Source organism: Muscardinus avellanarius, assembly GCF_963383645.1.
Source record: "Muscardinus avellanarius genome assembly, chromosome: 8".
Classification (NCBI taxonomy): Eukaryota; Metazoa; Chordata; class Mammalia; order Rodentia; family Gliridae; genus Muscardinus; species Muscardinus avellanarius.
Genome location: NC_137794.1, coordinates 63,739,110 through 63,762,101, shown reverse-complemented (window position 1 = coordinate 63,762,101; position 22,992 = coordinate 63,739,110). Strand labels below are relative to the sequence as shown.

Below are 22,992 nucleotides of genomic sequence, written 5' to 3'. Positions count from 1 at the left end.
TCCTGGAATTGGTAAGCCATAGAATATCAGGCACTAATAATAAGTGTTCATGTCTTTTTAACCTACTACTGATTGGCATTTGTTGCTTAGTTTAAAACTCCCAGAAAACTTGTAGGAGTGCAAAATGAGAACATGATGCTCTTACATGAACACAGGGAGTCACCGCCCAGCCCCTCGGCACCCACCTGCTGGGGACAGCAAGTCCTTCCACTTTGGTCCTTCTCAAGCAGCACTGCTGCAGTGGAAAAAGTAAAAGGGGAAAATGCTAAAAGCTTGGTGTACTCACTTTTTTCCTCTTTTAGATGGAAGCAGGAAACAAAGACCCAGAGTGGGCAGAAGGCAGGTGAGGAAGAAACAGAACAGGGAAAGAACTGGCAAGTGTTTCTGGATGGGAGAAAGTGAAGGCCAGTGGTGTGCTGGGGCATTCTAGGAGGCTCAGGGGGGAGGCTCATAAAGACTCTGACAGTAACAGGTAGGACAGGAGTGGGATTCAGTATGTACGTTTCAAAAAAGATTTACTGAGCATTCAAGTTAAGGTCTGTTCTGGTGACAGCAGGAGACACAAAAATGGACTGTTCTCTAGAAATGAGTAATCTAGCAAAAATATCAGTAACATTGTTCTGGTGGTGGCTCAACCAATCTCTACGCTGTGTTTCCAAATCAGTCAAGCAAGTATGCTTGACCAGAAAACTTCAGTAAGCCTCTGCAAGGGACAATATGATGGGTTCTGGGGAAAGAATAAAGATATGTTGTCTTTAAATATGAAAAAATTAAGATCAACAAAGCAGAGTCAGAGAGAGGTGGCTACAAATCTAGGTCATATTAGAGGCCCAAAGTTAGGGCAGTTCAGGCCAATAACCCAGCATTTCTACCCCAGTGGTTATAAAGTAGCTGGTAACACTAAGCACTGTTAGCTTAATGACAGAGAGCAGAGACTCTGGAGCTAGCCTGTCTGGATCTGAATCCTGGTTCATTCACTTGATAGCTCTGAACCTGGGCAAGTTATATAACTTCTCTGTGCCTCAGCTTCACCATATGTTAATGGATTTGATAATAAGATAGACTTCCTAGGATTACTATGAGAATGAAGTTAGTATGGGTTAGGGCACACAGCACAGTGCCCGTCACACAAAGAACGTTCAGTTGTTGTTGGCTGATGTAATTTCTTCCTGATCACCATACATATACTCAGGGAGTGGCATGAATCAGACAAAATACAGCTTTGGGTGTTTGGACTGGCGTGGAGATATTGACCAGTATGTGGTTAGCATCCACTTCTAGGCAATATCCTGCAAGACTTTGAGTCAAAGTGTCTAGCTGTCCCATCTAAGTCTCTGCTCTCCCAATTCACAAGCCCCTATTCCATGGGCTTTTTGGCAACTGTTTACTGACAATATTTTTTGACACTTAGTATTGTCAAAAATAGAAAAGGGAAACTGGCATGCCTCATGGTTTCAAGAAAAATTGGCAAGATAAGGAACTATTCAGGCTGAGAGGATGCAGATGTACAGAAATTTAAAATATTGTTATGATTTCTTATTTCTTATAGTGTTAGGGATTAAACCCAGGACCTCATGTAAGCTAGGCAAGTGCTCTACTACTGGGCTGCCTCCCCAGCCATATTACTATTTTTTTTTTTTTTTTTTTGGTGGTACTGGGGTTCCTGGAAGCCCTTCTACCTCCGGGCTACACTCCCAGACCTATTTTTACAATTTTATTTGGAAACAGGGTCTCCTAAGCCAGCGCACACGGCTGTCTTCGAACCTGTGCGATCCTCCTGTCTCTGCCTCCCAAGCGCGGGGATTACAAGGGTGCGCCACCACGCTCGGCTGCCCTATTACTATTTTAAAATACACTAGAACTTAAAATTTAAGAGAACTTCAAGGATATAATAGAAATATAATTTCTGTTGGTTTGGACACAGCTTTAGAAATCTAAAAATGAACAGATGACATTTTAAGAACCTGATTACAGAGTTCCAATTTAAAGGGTACACACACACACACACACACACACACACACACAAACCCCAGAAACACTCTTGGGCAGTTGCCATGACAACATAATGTAGAGCCTACCAAGCTCTTTGTTATTCTGCTGAAGATGCTGTGCAAAAACACACTCATGATAGAGTCTTTACTAATTAAGTGGAAAAGGTTAAAAAAAAAAATCCAGCTCTACATGGTTTTCATCTATGCTGGAACTCAGGAAAGCAAATACTAAACTTTTTTTAAAAAAAAGCATGTGAAAATAATAATTGTAAGACCAATTACAGATCAAAATAGAAATGATAGTGAAAAAGTACAGTTATTGTTTTTATTTTCACCTCATCATCATCTCCTATTTTAACAGAACAATCCATTCATAAAATACAATTTGGTTAACAAATTCTCTTATTTTACTAACACATTTAAGTCCTTCCCTTTTCAGGCCACATTTGGGAGCCCATAATTCCATATGATAAATGGCTATAACAAAAAAATATGGTCACCAAATTAATAAAGCCTCCAAGAATAAGAAATATATTGACAGATGCGTGGGAAGGAATAAATAGCACTTTGGGAGGGTGTAATAAAACCTCAACTCATTTTCTTTCCACTTATCTGAATAGCCTTCTTGATTTCCACTGCCGGTTTCTCTCTCTGTCCTAGCCCTTAGACCTGGAGTCCATCAGGATTGGCTATAGATACATCTCACTCCAGTCTCTTCCTAGGCACTCTCATTCTTACAGTGACTTTAATTATCACGCATGACCAGTTACATCCCCAGCCTAGGTTCTTTTATGAGCTCCATATCAGTTGGTCAAACTGCCTCATAAGCCCCTCCACTTCAATGCTACTTTAAAAGCAAACAATGTCCTGTTGCATGCTCCTTCCCACAGTAAACTGTAGCTTTGAATGCTCTCAACACAGTCTCTGCTAAATGAATATGTGAATGAATGAATAAATGAATTAAACCTGTCACACAGAACAAAAACCCAAATGAGTGTTCATTGTGAAGGATCATCCTTGATAATGAATTCTTCTTCCCTCCTCCCACCTCCAAGAGTGAAAATTCAAGTCATGTCTGTTTTGCTCCCTAAATATTTCCCAAATACATCCCATTATCAAAATCCTCACAGCCACTACTTGGAAGCACCGGTCTTTGCCTAGGTTGCTGTCACAAACTCTGATCAGGAATGTGCAGATGTAGGACACACAAAAGTTAGTTGTTCAATGAATTGCTTATTCATGGATAGAGTCGGTTTAAGAAAAGTGAACATTTACTAAATGGCAACTGTGCACCAAACACTGATCTAAACACTTTGTATATACTACTTCATTCGATTTCCATGGTGATCCATCTTATAGAAGAAACTCAGAGAATTAAGTCAGGAATTTCTCCTAATCACAACCCTTTTCTGTGTTTGGTCCCAACAAGCAGAGAAGGGGAACATGAAGATGATGACAATTATCATAACATCATAATATTAATAACTTGCTCTAGACAACAGACAAGGTACTCTGGAAACATTGCTTCATTTCTGCCTTACCACCCTCTTTTGAAGTGGCGCTATTATTATCCTATTTTGCAGAGGAGGAAACTAAGTCAAATAGCACTTAAGTTGCTTGCTCAAGGCAACAAACATTGAAGTGACATGACTGACCATAGTTCTGTTTATTTAAGAATTTACTAAACATTTGTTTAACTTGCAGCAAGTTATAAGAACTAATGGGGACATATAGCTAGATAAAATCATGGTTTTGTATTGAACTAAGAAATTTGTTCCCATGGTCAGAAGTATTTCATCATCCCACCTCTACTCTGGTGGGCAGGGTTCATGGAAGGAAGCCTGTACAAACTCCAATTCTATCTCCAAAGGGTATAGATTAGGCTGCCATCTCTTCTCCATATGCCTCAGAGACCCAATTTTTCTCACAAAAGGTACCAGGAAAAGATGCTTTAGTGCATCTAATTATACTGACTTGGTGACAACACTTGATACTTTTTAAAAAGTCATCAAAAAAGCACTATGAGTAACATCAATACAAAGTTGTTGTTTCTTTAAGTTCTAATGTAATACTTACAATTTTATAACTCCATCCGAGCACCTGGAACAGAACTGCTGGCCACTCTTGTCTTGTTTATGTTGACTCTGCCCCAGCTGAACAAATCTACAAATTACAATAGATAGAAGTAAGCTAAAGAAGGAAGTACTTGCAGTGGATTCAGGAGCTCACACAAAATGGTGTGGGCTTCAGTAATATGCTTATTTCAGAAAAGAACATGAGTACCCTATGTAATGCAAAACTTTGATTTTACAGTGGGTTTGCTAGAAATAAAGAGATGGAATTCTGCTCAGTATGTCAGTCATAACCACAGACTTAACAATGAAATCATACATGCACTTTATTGCATTACTATTAACTTAAATATGCTGCAGAATTTGAACAGAAAGCTCCTGAAGCCAGGTAAATGATCTTCCAGGGCCTCACACATCTAAGGGTGACACTATCTTATTCAGGAAGCATGGAGGAAGGTACTTGCAGCAAAACACACTACATGGAAAAGGCAGGATCAGGCTAGGAATCCAGCTCCTGAAGCTGCTAAGACCTGGGGCATGAACTCAATTTCCTTAGGACCATAACAATCCTCCCTAATCCCACATCTCCCCACCCAAGGACACTCCAGCCACTCCTAAGAGGAGTACTTTGCCGGCATGGAGGAGGCCAGCAGTTAGCACCATTGCCACATCACTCTCCTTAGAGAAGACCTGAACAGCATCAATCCAGGTGTTGAGCGAAGAGTCAAAGGGAATTGTGCTCATCTGTCTAAGTCCTGCCTGTGCCACACACATCCATCTTCCCCACAGGGATGCAGTTTGGTAGTTTTGTTCTAATATGCCCATGAGAGGTTACAGGGCAGGATTAAAAAGCAGACTTCCTTTCTCTTTTTCTACTATTTAAAATATTTTCCTTTGATGACTATGGATAATTTTATCATTATTTTTCATAAGCGTTTTTAAAGGTCAAGAAAAGGGCTGCAGAAACTACCAATTATGAAATCATTAGAGTAATATCAAAAACTTTCACAGAGCTTATTTTTATTCAACTTTTATCTTTAGCAAGTGAAATTTTCATCTATTTTCTGGAAAGAATGTCACTTAATATCGACTACTTGTACAGACTTTTGAACATCCCCAATCTAGTGTATAATCTGTCAAAATTTAAAAACAAACTGTAGCTGGTATGTGAGGTTTCATGGAAGGAAAGAGAAAGTTCTAGATTTGGTCAAGATAGCAAACCAAAGACACTAAATCAGATGGAAGAGGAAGACAGTACAGGGCTCAATAATCAGAACAAAACCACAAAACAGAAATCCTCAGGAGGCTGGAGGTAGCGGAGGCCCAATGCAGGAAAAAGAGGTAGGTGAACAGGAAGCTGGACGACAGGCTGTGGAAGCCAGGGCCGCCACATCTCTCCCATCCCTGCAGTGCTCTGCTCTGGGTAGCCCAGCGGCAGCTGAGATCTGCAAGCCAGGCAGGACATAACTACATGCACAAACTTTAGTCCATACCAGTGCCTGGGTGCACAACCGAGATGGGAGAGTTACCCAGGGCAGGACACGGTCTCCTTTCCTGCCCTCTGGATCAGAGGGGTTACTAAGACAGCTCGAGTGCCCGGCTAAGTCAAGAGTGGTGCCAGGCAGTTCCTAAATATCCATTGGCCACCCCTGGCACAGCTACCCATGGAAGCTGATATGGCAGCTTCTGAAATGCCCCCTAAAGACCCCTTTGTTAAATACGTATTCCCCAGAGTGGTGCTATTGGTAGGTGTAGTATATAGTGGGGGATGTGGGGTCATTGGGGGTGTGCCTTCGAAAGAGATTGTGGAATCATAGCCCTCCCCCTTTTGTATTCCAACCACGAGATAAACAGCTTTGCTCTGCTGGGCACTTCATGCCTTCGTACCATATTATGCTTCCTCACCACAGGGCTAAAAGCAATGGGGCCAGATGACCACAGACTGAAACTTTCAAAATTATGAGCCAAAATAAACCTTTCCTCTTTATAAGTTGATCATCTCAGGATTTTGTTACAGAAACAGAAAGCTGACTAACACAGAAGCTGACAGAGAGAGGACTTCTCAGCCTATAGCATGTCCACAGAAGATGGAAAGGATTGCCTCATACAGACATGTGGAGAAGGGAGAAGCTCCATTGTGCCCACAGGGACAGGGCTACTCACACAGAGGGAAGGAATGGCCAGTCCCACTTCTTCCCATTCCTCCATGGTCTACATCATAAGCAGAGGCAGCTGAGATGACCAAGAGAATAAAGAGAGCACAGTCTAAAGTCATAAGATAACAAGGAAGCAAAGAAAAGGTTTCCTGGATAAGTCACCAAATGGCTCTATCTTTCTGCATTCTTAGCCTATAAAAGAAGTTAATAATCTCTTTTCAATCTGCTACATTGTGTAATACAACTGGCAGGAAGAGGTGTTATTCTTCAGAATATCAAATATACACTTATTCCAGGATGGATTCCTCCTTCCCCATAGTAATTCCTTTGTACAGGCCTCCTTTGAGTCCTCCTTAGACTGTCTGTTTCCCAGGTATATTTGTGGTTGAACATGGCTGTAATACAGGTGTGCCTCAGAGGCATCTGAGCCATTATGGCTCCAGGTGAAAACTGTGTCTGAAGCAAGGGACACTTTATTCTTGTTTATCCTGGGCCAAGAGTTCAGGCCTTGGCTTATATACTCACAGTCTCTGCAATAAGTAAGCCAAAGGAGTGCCACCAATCCCAGATCATTCCTCCCAGATCACATGACTTCCACCGTTAAAGAGTTTACTTAGCCATGATGAGTAGGTAACTCGTGTGTTCAGGAGTGGGGAGGGTGTGGCTGAGTTCTAAATAATTAAATTGCTTTGGGTCAGACAGTGATGCATGTTCATAACACTGTAAAGTTATGAAAGCTGTTTTCTCATTCAAGGAATTCTGCATTTTTCTGTATTATATAACAGACCATATTAGTCTGATATAGAAAACAAACAAACAACCCAAACCTGACATTATCCTGTTTAATGGATACTGCAAGTAAAATACCCTCCTTCAAAAGGAACTCAAGATGAGTGCTATCCAGATGTGGTGGCATTCACCTGTAATCCTAATCTTGGGAGGGTGAAATACTTGGGAGGCTGAGACAGGAGGATCACAGGTACAAGGCCAGCCCATGCAAATTTAGCAAGGCTCTCAGCAACCTAGTGAGACCCTATTTAAAAAAAAAAAATAAGAACTAAAATGATCCCTATTTGCAGATGACATGACACTACATTTAGAAGACCCAACAAACTTAACCAAAAAGCTTATAAAACTTATCAAAAAATTCAGTAAAGTGTCTGGATGCAAAATCAATCTTAAAAAAGTGGAAGCTTTTCCTGTATGCCAACCATAAATCCACTGAAAAAGAAATACAGAAAACATTTCCACTCAGGATATCCCCCACACACACAAAAAAAAATTTAGGAATAAACCTAACCAAGGAGGTAAAAGGACTCTACAAAGAAAATTATAAAACATTGAAAAACAAAATCAAAGAAGACCTTAGGAGCCAGGCGTGGGGGCACACGCTTGTAAGCCCTGCACTTGGGAGGCGGAGACAGGAGAATCACGCAGGTTCGAAGCCAGCCACTTGCTCTGGCTTAAGAGACCCTGTTTCCAAATAAAAAATATAAAAATAGGTCTGGGAGTGTAGCCTGGAGGTGGAAGGGCTTCCAGGAACCCCAGTACCACCAAAAAAAAAAAAAGACATTAGGAGATGGAAAGATTGTCCATGTTCTTTGTTCTTTTGATAGGCAGCATAAATATCATCAAAATGGCATTCTTCCAAAAGTGATCTACAGATTCAACACAATACTCATTAAATTTTAAAGGTCATTTCTCACAGATATAGAAAAATAGTCCTTAAATTCATTTGGAATAACAAAAGACCAGGAATAACCAAAGTAGTTCTCAGCAACAAGAACCACACAGGAGGTGTCACGATATCTGACTTCAACCTATACTACTAAGTCTTAGCAATAGAAACAGTATGGTATTGGCACCAAAACAGACACATAGACCAATGGAGCAGAATAGAAGACTCAGAAACAAATCTGCACACTTACGGCCAACTGATGGTTGACAAAGGGGCAAAAAAATACACTGGAAAAAAGATAACCTCTTCAACAAATGGTGTTGGCAAAACTGGCTAACCATATGAAGAAAAATGGAAATAAACCTCACTTTCTTACCTTGTACAAGACTTGTAAATCAGACCAGAGACCTTGAAGCTCCTTAAAGAGGGCATAGTCAACACACAGGCACAAGGAAAAACTTTCTCAACAAGACTCCAAAGGCACAAAAATTAAAAGGAGGAACAATATGTGGGATTGCATTAAACTGCAGAGCTTCTGTACAGCAAAGGAAACTATCAAGAACCTCAACAGAGAGTGACAGAATGGGAGAAAATCTTGGCCAACTACTCTTCTGACAGAGGACTAATATCTAGAATATACAGAGAACTCAAGAAACTCAGCACTACGAAAACAAATAGCTCTTCACAAAAGAAGAAATTCAAATGGCCATTAAGTACATGAAAAAATGTTCATCATCATTAGCAATAAAAAAGATGCAAATCAAAACTACCCTGAGATTTTATCTAACTCCAATTGAAATGGCAATCATTAAAAACACCAACTACACCAAATGCTGGTGAGGATATGGACAAATGGAAATTCTAATCCCATTGTTGGTGGGATTACAAATTAGTGCAACCACTTTGGAATACAGTAGAGAGGATCCTCAGAAGAATGGGAATAACCTACAATGATTCAGCAATACCACTTCTGGATATCTGCCCAAAAGAATGCAAACCAAATTACCAAACTAATGCATGTGTATCTATATTCATAGCCACACAATTCACAATTGCCAAACTATGGAACCAGCCAAGATGTCCATCAACTGATGAACGGATTACACAACTCTGGGAAATCTACACAATGGAATTTTATTCAGCTATAAAGAACAAAATTATGCCATTTTGGGGGAAGTGGATGGAACTGGAGAGCATTATGCTAAGTGAGATTAGTCTGTCACAAAAAGTAAGATATTGGATGCTCTCCCTAATATACAGAAGCTAGGGAGAAAAAGTGTCATACGAGGAACTCTAGACGAAGAAGGAGAAACCTTGAGGGGAATGGGAGGAGGGAAGAGGGAAATTACCTAAGGCACATGACATACATTCATAAATATATGAGGGGCAGCATCTCAGGCATTGGCTTTTTTTAAACTCCAAATAAAAAAACAATGTTTTAGATTTTGGTCTCTTAAATGCTACTAACTGTGATCCAAGTGGAATTTATGTCCTTCTGGATCACTATTTTCATTTTTAAAGAGTTGCAGTAGGTAAAAGTTATCATCATAATAAGTTTTCCTTTTTCTTTAATCTCTAATGAAAGTGTATCTTACCTTGAATAAATAGAAAAATCTTCTTCCGAGAGGCCATCTGAGAGGTTAATTCCATATACCTCTTTCATGGGCTGGACCACATTCTGGGGTTTAGAAAAAAAGAACCAGGTAGAATTTTTAGAAATCCAGCCTATTAATAATTTCCAAATATGAAGAAAATGAGCCTGGGACTGTTTCTACAAAAGTAATCGCAATGTTTCTTCAATCTGTTCATTAAAATTCATAAGTAATTCTTCTTAACATTTTGCGTTAAAATAGTTTTAAAAATTGCTAAATAATTATGATTTGTATATTTGTTGCAAACACTGGAAAACTGCTTACATTAAAGTTCAAATAGTAAATATTTTAGGCTCTTTGGGTTATATCTCTATTGCAAATACCCAACTCTGACAGTACAAGTGTAGCCATATACAATATGTAAACACAGGGGCATGGCTGAGTTCCAATAAAGCTTTATAAAAAGAGGCAGCAGGCTGGATTTGGCCAATCAGTCATAGTTTGCCAACTCCTTGAATAATGGGTCCACATTTTGTCTTTTCTATCTCCAAATGACTTTTAGCTATTTCTGCAAATCAAATTTCCTCAAAGCTAGATCTGTTTTGTTATTGTTTGCTTCCATTAATTTACCTTTAAAATATTAGCAATATTGAATTGAACAGGATGAATTTAAAGACTGAAGGTCAGGACCACCCCTGCATCCTAACAATGTGCTGAGAGGGAGAATAAATGGGTCTCAAGTGGACGGGCTGCTCAAAGAGGGACAAGATGCTTGCAAAACCTCTGAAGTGGTTAAAAAAAAAAATCACTATTAGACAGGGGAGCAACAATACCTACTTTACTTTGAAATAAAACCATTTACAAGGTCTATGCTAAATGTATTTGTTCTATGCAGTGCCTCCAGCACCATGCATCAACATGATGTGAGGGAAATAACACTGCATCCTCTTGCTCTCAGCCTTCTCATTGAAGGCAGCATTTTAAAGATCACCCTCCAGAGACTCATGCTGGGTCAGCTTCTCTCCCCCGCACCTCAGTCACTTTGGCACTGTCTCCGGTGTCAGTCATTTTCACTGGGGTGGAGCGCTGAGACACAGAGCCCTCGTCTTCTCGGTCAGTCCCCGAGTCATCCTCGGAGCTGCTGGACACAGCCTCCTCACTCGGGGGTGGTGGGGCGCTGGCCGCTGTTTTCCGTTGTAATATGGCTTCTTCTCTATTGCTTTTGTTTCTTAAAAAATGAATACAGCTATGAAGTATTTGTTAACTGAACCTTCAACGTTCACTGTATATCACTCTATCCAAGGCCTACATCCTAGTGAAAAATAAGAAAATGACAGTGAGAAACTAGTTTCTAGATTCAGGCTGTGTTTATGGGAAAGCATAATAAATTTCCAGGTGCATGTACTGATCTTACATGTATTTTAGCCCTACTATAAATTCGAAAATCAAAGTGTACTCGCAGAGTATAGAGAGGTCTTCTCACCACTTGGCTACTGTGGCTTCCTTTGAACTAAAATCAATATTTTCAAAATTCATGGTATAATAATAGAAGATTATGTGCTTTTAATATTAGTAAGATTACCTGTAATTTGTAAAAGCTTTGAGGTCAAGAGCCCAATCCATGAATATTTCCCTCTCTCCTATGATTTTTTTATTAATCATTATGTACAAAATAAGCAATAGATGAACATAAATTTTGAAATTTAATGTGGTATTAGTAAGTACATTTGCTAAATATTCCATCTAATAGTAGAAAACAGATAAAAGAAATAAATAGAAAAAATCCACATATTCATAAAATTACTTACTCTTATTTTTGTGCCAAATTTGAATAGTAAAAATATTGTGAGCTTTTTTTAAATTTAGAAAGTGATTTATAGTAATACTTATGGCTTTTATAAAAATGTTTAAATATTTCACATTTACTTAAATAAAATTGTAAGTAACTAAAAATACCATAATACTCTGAAATTTCCTAGGAAGGAAAAGGCAATATTATTTGACCATAGGTTAGATATTATAGAAAACAAATTAATGTCTGACCTTCTGCAACTAAGAATTAAATCTGATAGGATTTCAGTGCTATACACTAAAACAGCTGATCATTTACTTATTTGTCCTGTGAATCCCTTAAATTCTAAGCTTCTGAGGACTTTCCTATTTTTAAATTTCCTTTAGCATCTTGTCTAGGCTTAATACAAAGCTATTTAAAAGCTACGTATTTAAGCCAAAGAAATTGTATATTTGGAAAAATTAGCATATATCCCATTGTATAAATTATGCAGATAGAATTCAATTGAGACCCCATAAACATTCCTAAATACCATGAGGACTGTGTATCTACAGGGTTTGTCTGTCCAGGGCTCCTCAGCAGAGTGTAAGAGAAATCTTAACACTGTGGCTAGGCAGGTCAGTGGAGGTTAAAGAGATTCTCATGCCCTGAAGGTGCAAACATGGCATTCTTCTTCATATTAACAGATATAATAAAATAAATCTCACCTAAATAATGTTAGAGTAGTACATGGAAAATCTTTTAAGTTCTCTATCATAGTATATTTTTGCATTTATGTTCCTCAGGATGCCAACAGAAATAGGCATAATAAATATAAAATGTTTTATAGGACATAAAACATAATATCTGTTACCTATCTTTATGTTATCTTTCTTATTTAAAGTCATAAAATGTACCATGTTGTTAAAATTCCCATAAATTCTACTTTCCATATTGAACATTTTAATGATCCCAGTGCCATAAATAAACTACCTGTATAGATGCAATAAATGGACTGCACCCCAAACTATGTGACTTGAAGTTATTAGTTTATAGTGAAAATATGATAGCAAGTGCTACTATTTTACATGAATTTTTAAAATTTCATTCTATATGCAAATCTTACCCTAATACCGATTTTCCAGTTTCATCTGGTTTCCGCACAGTAAATGGACTTGGATCAATGCCAACAGTCTTAGGCATGAAGTCACTAGAAAAAAGATGGTAAAAGGCAATATATCAGATGAATCACTGTCCATCCAGATGCTCTGGCTTCCATCTCTATTCCCACTCACAATATTCCTTCATTAAGGTTAACTTCAGAGCTGTACATATTCTGAGCCAAATGTTCAGGGGAACCTCAGGTGATCAAGGCCATAAAACACTCTGAACCAACAGCACTAGATAACTTCAGTGCTCTGTCTTTACTATGAAATCCCTATGATTGTGAAGATCAATTATTTTGAATGTAAGATTTGTTTACTGGAACAGAGTTGATATCTGAGCTCTGGCTAAGATGTATACCATCTGGTTATATATCATAATTAGTTCTCAGGTAAAATCAAACTAAAAAAAAAAAAATGGCAAAACACTAGTTTACAGATAGTGTTTTTAAACTATACCACCAAGAAGGTTGACATAATGTTCAAAACACAGTGGTATGAATTGAAATATCAAACATCTACCTCATTAGGCTGAGGTTGATTCATTAAAACACTGTTGGAGCACTTTACATAGAAACTGTTTTCATTTACCACTGACTGAGATAAGCTGGGCTCTCTCCATTATGCAAAGGAGACATTACTGTCACCATAGAAGCCAGATCAATTTCTTCAAGAGATGCCAAGAAGGTAACTCTTCCATGAGTTATACTGGAACTCATGGCATCTAGCAAGGATACTGCTCCCATTATGTGCCTGAATGCTACTTTTTTTTGAAGGAAAAGAAAGTAATCTTGAGTCTGGCTCAAAATGTCCATTTTAACAGTTTGAAAAAAAATTTTTTTAACATTAATCAGTTTTTTTCCTTTGTTTTTGAATATATCCAGTTGATCCTCCTCATTTGTAGATTCTGTATTTGTGAATTTGCTTACTTGCTAGAATTTATTTGTAACCCCAACCAACTCTTATAATGCGTTTGCAAATACATGCATGCAGAGCAATGAAAATTTTGCATCAGCTGACATTCAAGCTCCCAGCTAAGGCTAAAGAAGATGTGGTCTGCCTTTTAATTTTTGCTCTCATACTGTAAATAAGGGTTTCTTTAGCCATTTATTTCGTGCTTTTTCACATTGTGTGTTTCTTGCTTTCTGTGGGTGGTCTTGCTGTTAAAATGGTTCGCAGGCACAGTGCTAGGCACAAGTGTTCTATGCACAAGAAAGCTGATATGCCTTCTGGAGAAAATACGTGTGAAAAATGAGCTTCATTTATTCATGCATGAATTAAAGTGCTGTTGGCTGTGAGTGCAATGTCAATGGCCAACAATATATATTAAATAAAGAGTCTTAAACAGAAATACATATAAAACTAGTTTATATATTGGCTGATAAAAATATTGAAATTGGAGGATCACAGAAATCTCATTGCTTAAGTATTCACTAATTCAGTGGCATTGAAGGTAACTACCACAAATAAGCTCAACCATATATCTATTTAACACATATGTATAATGTCATTTATCTTTTGTTGAGCTGAAAAATTCTAGAAGTGACAAAGATCTTAGAGTTAAATTGCTAAACTTTATCAGTTTAATTGAAAATCAAGCTAATAAAAATTCAAACTTTTTCTTACCATTTGAGCCTAAAACAAAATTTGAGTTTGTAGGAAATAAAATCACAGAATAAGTTTATACATTTACTACAGTATGTTTAAAGCATACTTAAGTCACATTTGAAGAAAATGCAAAATACAAAAATGTAAACTTCAGTATAAAATAAAGTTAAAAAGTGGTATGTTTTGCCCACTTTTCTGATTCTGGTTCCACCATTTTTTCATAAAAGATTTCACCTAATTCCAAAAGAGACATGAGAAAAATGTACATTTGAAGGTGACAGACTAGAGAGAAAGAATCTGGAAATCATATTACATGAGTTATAGAGGAACAAATGATAGATTATTTACCTTGAGAAGAAAAGCATTACTTCCTAAAATACATGGAGAACTGTTTACAGAATGGGAGCTAGTCTTGTATTAATAAAAAAGCCAGGTGCAGTGGAGCATGCTTGTCATCCCAGCATTTGGGAGGCTGAGACAGGAGGATCATGGTTCTCAGACAGCCTCAGCTACTTAGTGAAGCCCCTTGCAACTCAGTGAGACCCTGTTTCAAAACAAAGAATAAAAAATAGGGCTGGGGATGTAGCTCAGAGGTAGAATGCCCCTGGGTTCCATCCCCAGTACTGAAAAAAATTTTTAATATAATAGCTACCATTTATTAACCACCTATCTGTGTCAGATACTACATTAAATACTTGGGGTGTTTTGTGTGTGTGTGTGTGTGTGTGTGTGTGTGTGTGTGTGTGTGTGTGTGTGTGTGTATAAGAGTATGTGTGTGTGAGGGAGAAAGAAAAAGTAGAAAAATAATGTGCAGATAAATTGGATAATTTTATCAAGGTTACACAGGCAATGGCTAATCTAAGATATAATCCTAGCCTTTCTATTACCAAAGATAATGCCTTTTCTACTAACATATGTAAGCTCTCAATTTCTACATTCAATGAAAAAAATGAGTTTTTTCCAACTAATGGCAGGCAGATTTGTACTTATCAAAGGAGAGAAATTAACTTCAGTTGGCTAACAAGAGAAGGAGCTGTCTCCTTAAGTAGCTGGTTCCCTATCATTGAAGGCATTCAAATAGACTGAATACCCACTGCTAATCAGGTTTGCAGAATGCATTTCTGATAAAGTAAGATGGAGCTATAAGAATTAGGAAAACCACAGTTCCTCAAACCGTAGAGCATCTGGGTACTCACAACATACCGTGCTGAACTTGTCATGGCCAGGCAAAAGGTATCGTCAAAACTACTCAATTCGTACGGCCGAAAGAACTCATTGTGGATGTCAATCTCCTCTTCATATCTGTGAAACTTCTTCACTATCAACTTCTTTAAGTTTGCAGCACAGATAACTAGGAGAGATACTGCCTGTTACGTGCAAAGTCTTCAGATTCTATCCAGCAAACATTTACATAACAATAATTAAGCTCACAGAGAGTGGTGTGGTAAGCTCTGTGGGGGCTAACACCGGCTAACTCTCTTGGCTCCCATCCCTGGCACTTATATACTTGGGAAAAATATGAGACATGTGCATAGAAAATACAATTCAAAGCTATGTGTGACCAGCTCTATGGAGAGAGGAGGTCCCCTGGAGTTCCAGGGTAGGAGCAGGGAATTATTTTAGAAATCAAATTACTCGGCCCTTTAAATTATAATAATAATAAAATAAAAGGTAGATAAAATACAAGGTACGAGCCTATTTAGACAAAAGAAAGTATAACATAATCCTTGCACTTTAAGAAGTTGAGATGTTACCATCCCCTATCTATTAAAATAGCACCAGAATACTGAACAATCATTCATTTCTTTCCAACAAAATATTACATGCAAAAAAGGATTTGATTCTTTATTTAGATATATAACTCTAAAATATGTTAGTATAAAAACTGAAAGAAAATCAGTCACTTACCTTCATCATAAGGTAATGGTAAATGCTTTATTACCTCTGGTGTCCACCAGTAAGTATAACTATAAAATTCAAAAACAAAAAACAGAAAAGGGTAAGACAGACCAAATGGAAATATTGGTTTCCTAAATTCATGAAATAAAAGGAGTTAAGTGGTTTATGGTAGGATGCTGCCTCCTCTTTCAAAGTTATTATTTGTTTCTCTTTTTAGAAAACCTGTCTAAAGCTTTTGATAAAGTATGTCTTCAACATTTAATTACATTCCCGACTTCTTTCGTTTCAGCTTCAGCATGGATTTACAAAAAAATAAAAGTGCTATGAATATATTCCTGAAGGTCAAGATGCTCTGATGTTACTTTTAGCCAAAAAAAAAAAAAATGTAGTAAGTCAACTTGCTTACTACTCCCAGGGACTATGCCACCAGATGAGCAATGGAACCTAGACCCAAGTCCTACAATCAAATATCCTTACTATCTGAGAGTTCATTTTCAGCTATCTGAGAGTTCATTTTCTACTCTGCTACATATGTATACCTCTGTTAATTTAAACACTGAGTGAAATCATTATGGAGCAAGGTAGATAGTTCTCATGAACAAGTTACCTTAGAAAATAATATAGGCCTTGTTAATCTTTAACTGTAAATCATCAATACTTGATCACAGGCCAGTCAGAATAAGGGTTGGGAACTTCAACTGTGTGGAGTGTGGATTTCTGCTATAAGATTTACCTGTATAAGCAGAGAATATGAAAGGATCCTAAATTGTTTTCTTTCTGAACTCTGAATTAAATTTCAAATCAAATTCTGATCAAGTGAATAAGAAAAAAGTGATATGTCAGAGTTCATAACAGCTAGAAAGAGAAATAATCTGAAATATCTGAAATAGTACAAATGAACACACACACGCACACATGCACACACATATACGCACATGTCAAATTTCCAAAGTTTAATTTTTTTAAAGCCTATGGTCCAAAATGATAAAAAAGAGGACTTAATATAAATGAAAAGCTTTCTCAAAATAACATTCCAAAGTTACAATCTTGAATAGCCCAATTATGAAGAAATGAGTTTCCAAATAAAACTGGCAACACAGGGGTTCTCCTAGACTCCTAGAGATGACAAGCAGAATCTAAACAAAGTGTAATGAGAGAGAGAGAGAGAGAGAGAGAGAGAGAGAGAGAGAGAGAGAGAGAGAGAGAGAGCGAGCTTAATGAACCACAAGGCAAGAACAACAGTGTTGTGGTAACAGAAAGGGCTTCCATTGTTGTGCTTTACACTAAGGTTAACCTGTCAAAATCCACTATGAAAATGAATCATTGGGGATCTTATAAAAAAAAAAAGGCAGATTCTGTTTTAGTAGGTAGGGCCTGAGATTTTCCATTTATAACAAGATTCTGAGTGATGCCAAAGAACTATACCTCAAACTGCTTTTACAGTAGCAATCTTTCAAAGCACAGAAAGAACAGAGAAAGGCTGGGTATGCTGTTTATATAAAATTTATTTATTCAACATTCATTAAACACCTACTGTGTATCAGGTAGTGCTCAATGACAGAGAAAGTAGAGCTACTTAAAACCAGAATAGTTTTAATCTTTATCAGACATGGCAAGTTTCATGCTTGAAAGAAAAATACACCACATAAGAGGGAACTGTGCAGTCCACAAAACAGAAGGAAGCAGTAGGACATCTCTGAAGCATGGTGTCTGGGTGCAGCTGAGATCAATAACCTCTAATGAACGGTGATGAGTGGAACTATACTGGAAATGGACAAAAGGCAAAGAGTGACAGATTCCAAACTTTATATATCAATCCCAGCAAGATAAGAGAATCAAGTTTTAGAGACTTATTTCAAGTGACCTAAAAAGATGACTGGTGAATTCTATGAATTCACTATATATTCACTCAAATTTGCCACACAGGGATAATCCCATTTTCTTCTCTGATCAGAGAATCAGACTATCAGATCAGGGGAATGAAAAAACTAATTGCGCTGTTTAAGAGGGTTGGGTGTGTATGTGCACACATGTGTGTACATGTGCACACATGTATGTGTGAGTGAACACACATGTATAACTTCTAGTCTATGATGCCCTAACCTGGGAAGAGAAGGAAAGTAGAAAAGGTATCAGATTATATATGAGGAATTCCCTATAGATTGTTACTTAAAATTAGCTTGTTTAGTTCTCTAGAAAGAAGTAAACATTCAAAAGACTGTATATAAGCTCTGAATACACTATGTAAAGGATTATGAGATAATCTTGTATAAGTAGTTTTAGACTAAATGGTAAACTTTTTTGTGTGTGGTACTGGGAATTGAACCCAGGGGCATTCTACCTCCAAGCTACACCCTAACCCTATTTTTTTTTAATTCTTTATTTTGAAACAGGGTCTCACTAAGTTGCAGAGGGCCTCCCTAGGTAGCTGAAGCAGGCCATGAACCTGTGATCCTCCTATCTCAGACTCTCAATTACTAGGATTACAAGCATGCACCACCACAGTTCTGGCAATAAACCATAAACTTTAAAAATATATTACTATCTGGGCGTGGTGGCACACGCTTGTAATCCCTGCACTTGGGAGGCTGAGACAGGAGGATCACACAGGTTCAAAGCCAGCCTCAGCTACTTAGTGAGGCTCTCAGCAACTTAGTGAGACCCTGTTTCCAAATAAAATATAAAATAGGTCTGGGAGTATAGCCCGGAGGCAGAAAGCCTCTGGGTTCTACCCCCAGTACCACCAAAAAATATATATATATATATTTAATAATATATTATATATATTTAATATATAAATTATATATTAATTATATAAATTATATGTTATATAATTTATATATATAAATTATATATATACAAATTTTATATATATGTGTGTGTATATATATATATATATATATATATATATATATATTACTAGAGCCGGGCATGGTGGCACATGCTTGTAACCCCAGCATTCGGGAGGCTGAGACTAGATGATCACGGTTCGCAGACAGCCTCAGCTAATTAGTGAGGCCCTCTGCAACTTAGTGAGACCCTGTTTCAAAATAATGAATAAGGCTGGGTGTGGTGGCGCACACTTGTAATCCCAGTGCTTGGAAGGCTGAGATAGGAAGATCGCACAGATTCGAAGCCAGCCTCAGCTACTTAGTGAGGCTCTTAGCAACTTAATGAGACCCTGTTTCCAAATAAAGTATAAATAAGTTTTAAAAAATAAAGAATAAAAAATATGGCAGGAGGTATAGCTTGGAGGTAGAATGCCCCTAGGTTCCATCCCCAGACCCGAAAAAAGAAATATATATACATATATAACTAAATTTATTTCACTACACAATATAAAGAAACTTAACAACAGGTTTTAAAAAGCCCAAGTCTTTTGACTGAGTTTCAGAAGCAGTAAGCCCATGAGAAATAACTGTGTTGGGCATAGTGGTGAGATAGACAGATGTGAGATGACTAAGAAAAGGGGAAGCAGAATCTTCATCACCTCCACAACCTCCACTGCCAGGCATATTTACTCAGGGGAAGAACAACCTGCACCAGGACAGATACCTGCTTTGGGTCCAGGGATCAGAGAATAGGAGACTGCACCTGGTGTCACTTCTTCCTTTACATTACATACAATATCCAATAAGATGATAAATTATTTTCTCTTTTTCAGTGTATTAAGTTAAGAGTGCTAATCAGGCATGGTGGTGCATGCTTGTAATCCCAGTACTTGGGAGGCTGAGACAGGAGGATCGCGCAGGTTCGAAGCCAGCCTCAGCTACTTAGTGAGGCTCTCAGCAACACAGTGAGACCCTGTTTCCAAATAAAATAAATAGGTCTGGGAGTATAGCCCACAGGTAGAAGGCCCCTGGGTTCCATCCCCAGTACCACACACACACACACACACACACACACACACACACACACACACAAAAGTTAAGAGTGCTGATTTCCTTATATTGCTTAGATAGATAAGGAAAATTTTAAATCCCTTTCTCTCTCTCTCTCTCTCTCTCTCTCTCTCTCTCTCTCTCTCTCTCTTTTGGAGAGGGGGGTACTGAGGATTGAGTCCAGAGGCATTCTACTTCTGAGATACACTCTCAGCCCTTTTTATAAATTTTTATTTTGAAATAGGATCTTGCTAGGTTGATAAGAGTCTCAGTACTTGCTGAGGCTGTTCTTGAACCTGTGATCCTCCTATTACAGCCTCCCAAATATTGAGATTACTGGAAATACAGGCATGTAAAACCATACCCAAATAAATAACTATCTTTAATTCCCCTAGCTAATTTGGGAGCCTTCTGAAACAATATATATGTTATGAGCAAATTAACCAACATTTGTGACTTATGAACAATATAGAGAAATATGGGAAGGACAACTGTACAGTTAGGTGGATTTATAGCTGTTTAAATAACTTCAACCCTAAAGCACTGAAAATGTAAAATGAAAGGAGTTATCTGGTAGTAGATTCTGTCATCGACCCAATTCTCTTCAACATTTTTACAATCTGGACTTGTACTGAGATTAAGATGGCCAGCTGATGAAATCTGAAGGAACTACAAAGTTAGAAATGGATTACAAAACTGTGGGATATGTACACAATGGAATTTTACTCAGCCATTAAAAAAAAAACCTCACAATTGCAGCATTTACAGGGAAATGGATGGATCTTGAGGACATTATGCTAGGCGAGATTAGTCAGTCGCAAAAAGTAAGGAATTGGATGCTTTCACTAACATATGAAAGCTAGGGTGAAAGGGGTCATGGGAGAAACTCCAGGTGAAAAAGGAGATCTTATAGAGGAGCAAATAAGGCAACCCAACTGTGGGGCTGGGAGGAGGGGAGAAGGAAACTCTTTAAAGTGCACGATGTACTAATTCATATCATAGTCAACCACTAAGCCAAGCATGAGAGGGAGGGACGGGGAGGGAGTAGGGTGGGGACTGGGTGGGGGCTGGCTGGGTGCTGTGTGCATTTATGTCTGCACAAGTTTTTTGCTTCATCATGATGTATAAATACAATGCACCAATTAAAAATTTAAAAAAAGAAATACTTGTTAATAAAAAGAATGCACATTTAAATATTTTTAAAGCAGGCAAAGCATACATAAGCATACTAAGAATCATGTAGCTATGGCATGGCAGAGAGACATGTCAAAAAAGACTTGGAGGTTCTAAGAAAGCAAGAGTTCAGGAAACACTGTGATGGCAATGCCGAAAACAGCTAGTGTAAGCTTATGTCGAATGACAAAAACAGTATCTAGGACACAGGGAGTGGCCCTCGTGGTCACACAATAGCTGGCACAAATCAGATGAAATCTGGGTCATTGTTGGGCACAGGTCTGGGCACCAGAGTTTAAAAAGGACATTGACACCGACTAGAATACAAATAGAGGAGCATCTCCCAAATGCTGCAGGGACTTGAAGCCACATCATATAAGGAAGAGCTAAGAAAACAGGACATATTCGGTTGGGAAGACATTTTGAGAATACATGCACTCATCTTCAATTGTTTAAGACTATCAAGTAGATGAGGAAACTGAGTTCTGAAGGTTTTGGTTGTCTGTACTAGGCAGAATTAGTAGGTAAAATTAAAGGGAAGGTCTCAGCACAATGCAAGAAATATGTTAAGTGAATCATCTAAACAAACTGTATCCCCAGTGGGCATATTCCAGCTGACAGACCCAGGCTTGTTACACAGAACAGATGACCTCTTATTAAAGAAACAGGGAATTCATTATCAGAACATAAACAGGGCCAGAAGATGTCCTAACTCAAAACCAATGAAATAACTAATGTTTAATATCTAAAAACAGCTTGGTGGTATTATAAATACTTAAATGGTATCTTAGGTGATATATGATAATATTTGCAAAATTCAGAACAAAGGTTCAATGAATGGTTTTGGCAGATTAATAAATCTTGGCAGTTTAAAAAGAACATTGATGGAAATGGAAGATGGCGACTAAGTAATACCCTAAGGCAAGCTTGTCTCTAACTTGTCTCAGGAATTCTGAATTGAGCAGCATCCTGCATCCCAGACTACCTTCATGAGAGGTGGGAACTAAAGATAGAGAAACTTCAGAACATCTACTAGGATACTTTTAAACACCAAGGCTGAAAGAGGAAAAAGAAGCAACAAATCCCTGAAAAGGATGAGATCTGAGAACAATAGCCTGCACCTCTGGCCAGTGGGAACTTTGAAAAACCCCCAAACAGCTCATATCTAGCAACCTGAAACTTACTACACAGAGAGGACACCAGCCATAGAACTGCATAGCCCCTTGACAGCACTGGACAGAAAAAGGCAACCAAACCCACCACCCTGTTTTTCCCTACCTGCCAGACCCGCTGCACACCTGGCAGCAGAGGTGAATACTGACAGGGAAGTGAGTACTGACCCTGCACCATGAGTAACTGAAAAGAAACAATAAAAAGAGAAGGTAGGAATATACATAGGCCTTGGATGCACACAGCACATGGAATTCTTTTTTTTTTTTTTTTTTTTTTTTTTTTTGCGGTACCCGGGATGGAACCCAGAAGCATTGTGCCTATGAACTACACCCCCAGCCCTATTTTTTAGTCTTTCTATTTTTTGAAACAGGGTCTAACTGAGTTGCGAAGGGCCTAAGTATCTAAGTAGCTGAGGCTGTCCACGAACCAAGATCCTCTGGTTTCCGCCTCTGGAATGCTGGGATTTACAAGCATGCACCACCATGCCGAACCTCAGCACATGAAATTCTAAGGAAAAAACCAGGCTTAGAAGTCACAGACCAACCAAGCCTTTTCTGTGGATAGCTCGAACTCCTCATGCTTTTTGTGGGATGAACCCTGTGCCGGGTTCCCTGTGCCCCGCACCCATGCAAATGCAGGGAGACACTGGCCCAGGGTCTCACTAAAGGCACTAGAACTGGGGCTGTACACTGACTTCTTTTTTACAGGTTTTCAAGCAAGAGGGACTACTTGAAACATGCCTGGGAACATATAGACCAACAAAGATGCCTCAGAACTAAAGAACACAATAAATCAAATCGACCTACTGGATAGATACAGAATATTCCATCTACTT

The 22,992-nt window shown here is 38.2% G+C and overlaps 1 protein-coding gene across 1 annotated transcript in view; it reads right to left on the bottom strand.

Annotated features, from left to right (window-relative positions):
• FIG4 (FIG4 phosphoinositide 5-phosphatase) overlaps positions 1-22,992 on the bottom strand; it is a gene marked incomplete at both ends in the record, with an annotated part of 134,712 nt that overhangs the window by 35,905 nt on the left and 75,815 nt on the right. The window contains 6 exons of the mRNA XM_080700458.1: positions 4,068-4,154; positions 9,493-9,575; positions 10,522-10,717; positions 12,387-12,470; positions 15,235-15,382; positions 15,940-15,998. Coding sequence (XP_080556584.1) covers positions 4,068-4,154; positions 9,493-9,575; positions 10,522-10,717; positions 12,387-12,470; positions 15,235-15,382; positions 15,940-15,998 — 657 coding nt within the window. The remainder of the gene's footprint in view (positions 1-4,067; positions 4,155-9,492; positions 9,576-10,521; positions 10,718-12,386; positions 12,471-15,234; positions 15,383-15,939; positions 15,999-22,992) is intronic.